This window comes from Xiphophorus hellerii, chromosome 16 (assembly GCF_003331165.1).
Source record: "Xiphophorus hellerii strain 12219 chromosome 16, Xiphophorus_hellerii-4.1, whole genome shotgun sequence".
In the NCBI taxonomy this organism is placed as follows: domain Eukaryota; kingdom Metazoa; phylum Chordata; class Actinopteri; order Cyprinodontiformes; family Poeciliidae; genus Xiphophorus; species Xiphophorus hellerii.
In genome coordinates, this window is record NC_045687.1 from 2,447,062 (window position 1) to 2,454,212 (window position 7,151).

General features: G+C 37.4%; 1 protein-coding gene across 1 annotated transcript; it reads left to right on the forward strand.

Moving 5' to 3' along the window:
- Positions 1 to 975: 975 nt before the first annotated feature.
- Positions 976 to 6,350, forward strand: tmem100a (transmembrane protein 100a). The gene is made up of 2 exons (XM_032588485.1): positions 976 to 1,136; positions 5,254 to 6,350. Exon 2 carries the CDS (start codon positions 5,316 to 5,318, stop codon positions 5,718 to 5,720), a length of 405 nt encoding a protein of 134 aa, XP_032444376.1. The 5' UTR covers positions 976 to 1,136; positions 5,254 to 5,315; the 3' UTR covers positions 5,721 to 6,350.
- The last annotated feature ends 801 nt before the right edge of the window (positions 6,351 to 7,151 follow it).

Here is a 7,151-nt window from a genome sequence, read left to right on the forward strand (position 1 = left end):
TTTTTCATTCAGTGGGCAGAAAATCCAGAAATTTTACTCAAGTAAGAGCACAGATACTTTATAATAAAATTATTCAAGTAAAAATGAAAAGTACTGCATAGTAGAAATACTCCTAAATGTAAATTTTTTCAACAACAACAACAAAAAATACTGAAGTAAATGTAATTCAGTAAATGTAACTTGTTGCTGCACAGCTCTGGACACTATGATTTCTTTTGTTTTTAATTTATTCAGTATTTTACACAAGGTGAATATAAACAAATTAAACACAACAATGTAATGATATTGCAGAGTAATATTTTTCTAAAGTAAAATGAAGATAAAATTAGAAAATGTGTAAATGTTTTGGAAAGTCTGCTTACTTGTTAGTCACTGACATGCAGACAAATAAATAAATTATAATAACAATAATAATCTTTGCTAAAGAATCTGTGTCCCACATCCTAGTATTAAGGAAAGTTGAGTGGAAGAAAGAAATGTTGTAAAAACAAACAAATAAAATGTTCATAAGAAACGGGGAATACTTCAGATAATATTTGAATTAAATTGAATCAGTTTTAATTGTCAACATTTTAGCAAGAATTTTCGACTTCCAGTTCAGAACAATGTGTCCAAAAATCTAACTAAACTTAATATATTTACTTGGATAAACTTAATTTGATTACTTGCAAAAAATGTATCTCAATTTTTTTTAAGTTGTTTTTTCCAAATAACTTAAAGGCGCAGTAGTTTTAAACTTCTGTACTTAATTAATGTGATAATTTAAAAAAACAGCTAACCTAAAACATCAGATTTAATTTCAAGATGTTTGACTTTCAAATAGCACAGATATAACGAAATCAGGTCTATTTTTTATTTTCATTTTGGCTCTTTTAGATGCGGCTGTGACTTATCTTATTTTGGAAAAACTCAACCGGAAGTATCCACTTTTCCCTGATCACCGTGAACTTGACGCAGACGTCGATACTTGACACGGTCCGCCTCGGTGAGGATGGCAGTTCGGCCCCCAGGACTATAGGAGAGTCGGACTGCAACCCGAACCGAACCAGACAGATACTTTAGGAACCACTTTGCTTCAGAAACAAGCGACTTTTACTGCAGCGGTTCGGAAACTTGGTGTTGGAATAACTCATGAGGTAACAAATACTTTTAATTTTTCTAATTTCTACTAATTTAATTAATCTTGAAATGATTTTACTCCGCCTCCAGTAGATTTAATTCCACTTTTCGGGATTTAATTTGGTGAATATTATCTGGCTTGATTATTATCTATTATTATCTATTTATTTAGTAAACCTTTAGTTGCTTTTATTGCGAATTGTCGCTGTGAAAATAAAGGAAGCTGAATTTGTAAGTGAATCTGTGGGATAATAAAGGTTTAACTGATTTCAGATTCCTTGTTGCTGCATTATTTTAAAACGATTTAATCGTCAGAAACTTTCAATTTGGATTTCTTTCATTTTGGCTTGAATTGCAACAAAACGCACTAAATAATTAACTCTACAAATTTATTCAAGGAAATGTAAATGTTTGGTTTTTACTTCTGCAGCAAACTTAACCAGCAGCAACAGCAGTTTTATTATATAAAAGCAAAATTCACCTGTTTGTTACTAGAAATATGTAAAATAAAATACCAGCCTGCAAAGTTTCAAAGGATTTTATGAGAAAACATTTTTATTTTTTCACTGCAGTTTATCATGTTTTGTATGCATAGATTGGTACCATCTCTTCAAGATCTGAAAATTAAACAGCGTCCACTATACACAAAATTCCCAACAGTCATTAAAAATAGTTTTTAATATCTATTCAGTTAATGCAACTTGTTGCCGTTTTAATATTTCTAGAAATTAGTTGAGAACACCAAGAACATTCATTTATTGTTTACAACATTGTAGCAAACAAGAAATAAACCTATGCAACATTTTACAAGTGGAAAAAATCTTAGAAATTAAGTTTTCAGTTATTTGATCAAAGAATTTCATCCCCTCACGACATTTCACAGGAAGAAAGTTGATTTTGTTTCTGCTGAACTATTTAGCTGATTTTGGCTGAAAGACCGAACATTGAAACACTTTTACGTTTCTTCCACCTCCAGATTTTTATTTTAAAAAATGTTGTTGTGTTTGTGATAGTCGGTAAGAAATGGGTTGTCGTAAAATGTCTGATTTTAACTATGATGTTTAAAGTATTTTTAATCAGGTAATAATATCGGTTGTTTGAGGAAGTGCTTTTTTGGTTGTGTGATTTCAGACCTGAACCTTCAGAGACACATTAAGACAGTTACAAATTCAGCCTTTTATCACTTGAAGAACATTTCTAGGATTAAAGGACTAATGTCCTGGCAAGATAAACTTGATCATGTGTTTATCTTTAGTTGCATTGGTTACTGCAGCAGTGTTTTTACAAGTCTGTCTAAAAAATCAGACAGCTGCAGCTGATCCAGAGCGCTGCTGCTGGAGTTCTGACTAAAACCAGGAAGACAGAGAAGATAGACTTTAAAATACTGGTAGTTTATAAATCACCGAACAGCTAAGCACCACAACACATTAAAGATCTGCTGTTGTTGTATCAACCTTTCAGATCTCTCAGGTCTTCTGGTTCTGTTCTGGATCCCCAGAATCAGAACCAAACATGGAGAACCAGAATTCAGCTTCTATGCACCACAAATCTGGAACAAACTTCTGGAAAACTGCAAAACAGCTGAAACACTTGAGTTCCTTTGAATATATGCTAAAAACCCACTGGTTTAGTCACCTTTTATTAACAACTGGAATTATCACTTATTGATCAATTATCAATTATTGATTTATCATATTTTTTTTATATATATATATATATATATATATATATATATATATATATATATATACAGTATATAGCGATAGACATGTGATCAATATCGACTGATAATACAGCTAATAAAATTTTCAATAATTTCACTGAACTCTGATCCAGAACCGCACTGCATTCTGGGGGATGTAGGCAATGGAAAGGCTTTTATTTTAGTAGCTCAACCTCTCAGCCAGCTAAACTGGGTTTTTCCAATATACTCACTCACCTAGCAACTCACTCATTATTTGGTTACCTAGCAACTTATTCCTTGGTTTCTTAGCAACAACTTGTTGAGTATCTTGTGCGGCAGCAGTTTCAGGTTTTGCCGCCATGCCTTCTAATTGCTTAAAAATAAAAGAACAGCAGCATGAACTGAAAACTGTTGATAAAACAGGAAAATAATCATTCAGGCGGCTGACACTTGACTTTAACTTGGACAAAATGTCTTGTGAATCTCTGGTGTGGACGCTTTCTCGTTCTGGGTCGTTTTACTTTCAGAGACATGAACAAATTAAGTCATTATTACTGATTTTCTGTTTCCTCTGTGTCCCTCCCTCTTCAACGGGATGCTTAATTCTAACAAAAAGAAATCTGTCGCTTAGTTTAGAGAAAAATCAAACATTTCAGCCACATGCTGGAATGTTAAACGTGGAAGAATTTCAGCTTCAATCCAAAGACTGACGCTGAACCTGAGGTCCAGTATCAGCAGTGAGAAAACAAGCCTCCAGGAAAGCTTCCTATTGCAGTGACTGTTCTGGGATAAGAAAGATGAACTCCAGCAGCATCTGGCTGTGATGAAGCAACTTGTTTGTCTCTCAGCGTCTGAATCCCGGCTTCGCGTTGGGAAAACACGCCGGCGGGAGAAAGGAGGGGACGGTTGTGAAACTGCTTGTGATTTCAGGGCTTCTTGCGTTTCAGCGAGTGCTCCGTATCCCGCGCTCTCCAGGGAATGTCTCAGCTCGTGTCGGGCTGAGCGGACCTGCGTCATTCTCCCCTGACTGGGCTGAGGCGGCCTGGATTGTGCAAAGGGGTTACATTGGTTTATTGAAGCAGCGTGTGGTGGTCAGAGGCGGCTGGCAAATTGTGAAATGTGATGTGGAAATCAAACCAGAAACATCTGCTTCAGACTCGTTTCTTCTGCGTTGAGCAACTAAAGTTGACCTTTTGACCAGGGCTGAAACGATTTATCCAATTAATCATGATTATAGAAATAATCGTCATCTAACTTAATAATTGTTACCTGAGGATACAGACTAAATATTTTCATTTTCTGAAAGAACAATAAATAAACCTGTAATTAAGCACCTTTTGCTATCTTTTTATTCATCAAAAATATAAACAGATTAGTACACAGTATTTGTTTTTAGCTGCAGATGCATCCTTTGGTATTGATCAAGCATACACAAAAGAATTGCTATTGTTATTGCAGGCATTATTTACATCTTTTAATATATTTCTAATGTGCAAAAGCTAAAATAAGTTAAATAGAAATCCTGCAGAGCATGCCAATTTTTAAGCCAATTAATCATAAGAAAAGCTGATAGAATCATCAATCACTGCAATTATCATTAGTATGCATGATATCTCCTGCATATGGGTGCTGTACGAGAGGGGGCGCCAAAACAAAGGCCTAAAAATGACTTTTGTCTGTTTGAAAATGATTCGATCTGCGGTTGCATTCACAACAGACCTGTTTAGTTCACTTTAATTGAACTGTAGTTCATTTGTCTTGACAGTCCAGCTGTTTTGGTGAGGTGTGAGTGCATAATCAAACTCTGATGCAGACCAAAAGAGCGAACTCTGGCCCACCTACAAACCTCGGTCTCAGTTCAGTTGAAGTGTACACTGGTTTGGTTCGAATGCATATGTGAACGTCATAGAGACTGCTCCAGAAGCAGGAAGTGGACTACAGCACTGGGCATTCTGGGTAATACCACCAAAACAAACGTGGGAGTCTAGTTTTAGAGGGAGAAATGGTTCGTAGTCTTTTACCAAAGACCAAAGAGAAATCGTCTGACCGCTAAAATCTGATGCTGCTCCATTTTTGTTTACATTTTTGAAGCAGCAAATTGTGCTCAGTGTCTTCTTTAGAGGTTTTTGTGTCATTTCCTTCAATAGTTCTTGGTGCAGCACCACCACAGGCGAGGAGGTGAACAAGTTTTCAATTACTTTGGATTGTTTGATTCAGTCAAAAAGTGTGAAAGTGAATCACAGCAGCTGAAAATGTATCAAATGCTGCAATTCTGCTCTCCAAGCTGAGGGCGTCTACCGGACTATCAGATGTGTAAAAACCCTAAAACAGAGTCACGCCGCAGTGTCCACACACCTCAGAAAGTATAAAGTTGTGCCCTGATATTATCGATATTTTGGATTGATCATAACTCTGCTGGTTTGCTTACTGGTTGGTTTGTCTCTCCTCAGACTGGGAGCCCCAGAGCACCGCAGTGAGGAGCCAACTGTAGTCGGTTCATCCTAATCCTGCGATGCCAGACGAACTCAACAAGGACGCAATGAAGACGCCAGCGACCTCTGAGAAGCCCAAAGCCCCCGAGCAACCACCAGTCGCTATGACGACACTGAACATCCCCCTGGTTAACGAGGTCCAGCTGACGGCAGCCACCGGCGGCGCGGAGCTCTCCTGCTACCGCTGCACCGTCCCGTTCGGCGTGGTGGTCCTCATCGCCGGCATCGTGGTCACCGCCGTGGCGTACAGCTTCAACTCGCACGGATCCACCATCTCCTACTTCGGGTTGGTGCTGCTGTCGGCCGGGCTGGTGCTGCTGGCGTCCAGCGCCGTCTGCTGGAAGGTGCGGCTGGAGCGGAAGAAGGAGAGGCGGCGAGAGAGTCAAACCGCCCTGGTCACCAACCGGAGGAGCATTTTCACATGAACCCGCCAAACTCTCTGGGATGTAATCAGGCATCATCGTAGCGTTTCCGACCTGCAAAAGCTCCGACGCTGCGGGCTTTGAAGACACTGGCAGGGGTTTATTTGTCAAACAGACGACGAGCATCTGGAGTGCTGGGAACGCAGCCAGGAGGAACGAATCCCAATTAAACTGAATTACCACTGTGCACAGCGGTGGAGAGGAAGTCCTGCATTAATCCGCTGCAGCATGTGGCGGCTGATTGCAACAGGAAGGATTGTGGGAAAAGAAAAAATCGGCCCAGGATGGAGGACGGAAACAGGGAAATCCAGAGTCATAATAATATACATGATATTCTGGAGAAAACTATTTAACCTTTCATGTGTTTTCTCCTGAAGAACTTTAATCCTCCACATCGTTTTTGATAATAAACTTTATGTAGCAAAGTTTGAACTTATCTTCATGGTCTACTATGTAAACTCTTGAAGTCATTGCATGTATCACAAGATGAGTTTCAATAAAGCCACTGATTCTCCAACATGGTGCAGAAAAAGATTTGGCAAGCTTTCCGGTCACAATAACAAATTTTGGTTGACCATAAAATATCCAAGAAATTGTTGCGGTAATCTAAAATAAAGTTGTTTTGAGACCATTTTCAAGTGATATATTGATAATAGCATCATAATGAAAGTTTTCTCTCTCCAAATCAATTAACTTTAATTTTGTAAACAAAACCCAGTAAGTATTTTTTGTCTAGTTTCAAGTGCAAATATCTTTTTTTTTAGCAAGATATAGGAGCTTGTTTTGAATCAATAATTGTTGAATATTGATTTTTTTTAAAGTGTTAGTTAAATTGGCTTATTTTTTCCACTTATAACAAGATATTTTCCCAGAAGTGAAATAATCTACAAGTGGAGCTCATACTTTTTCATAAATACTAAGGATAGTTAAGTTAATAATACTAACTTAACTACTTGTAAGTTAGTTTTGTCTTATTTCAAGTGTACTGAGATATTCGTACTAGAAACTAGATCAAAAATACTTGCTTAGTGTTGTTTATTGATTTTGAGAGGGAAAACTTGCATTATTATGCCATTATCAATAAATTAAAATGGTCAAATGGTTCAAAATGGTCTCAAAACAACATTATTATTGTTTTTCACAATAGCTACTTGGACATTTTATGGAAAGACTTTTTGTTGCCATCAGTGCAACAAAACAGACGAGTCCACCCGCCATCTCCTCAAGCTCCTCCACTTCTTCTTCTGTGACGGAAACTGTGTTTAATTCAAGCCAGTTTCATAAAATCCACAACCACATTCCCCAGATCAACAAAACTTTACATTTTTCCCTTGTTATAAGTGAAATAATCTGCCAATTGTACAAATACTTCTTCGTCAATATCAGGGAATTATTGACTTAAAAAAGCTCCAAAATCTTTCTGAAAAGTTACTT

Excerpts from the sequence above, each read along its gene's own strand:
- tmem100a (XM_032588485.1), top strand. The coding sequence starts at position 5,316 with ATGCCAGACGAACTCAACAAGGACGCAATGAAGACGCCAGCGACCTCT.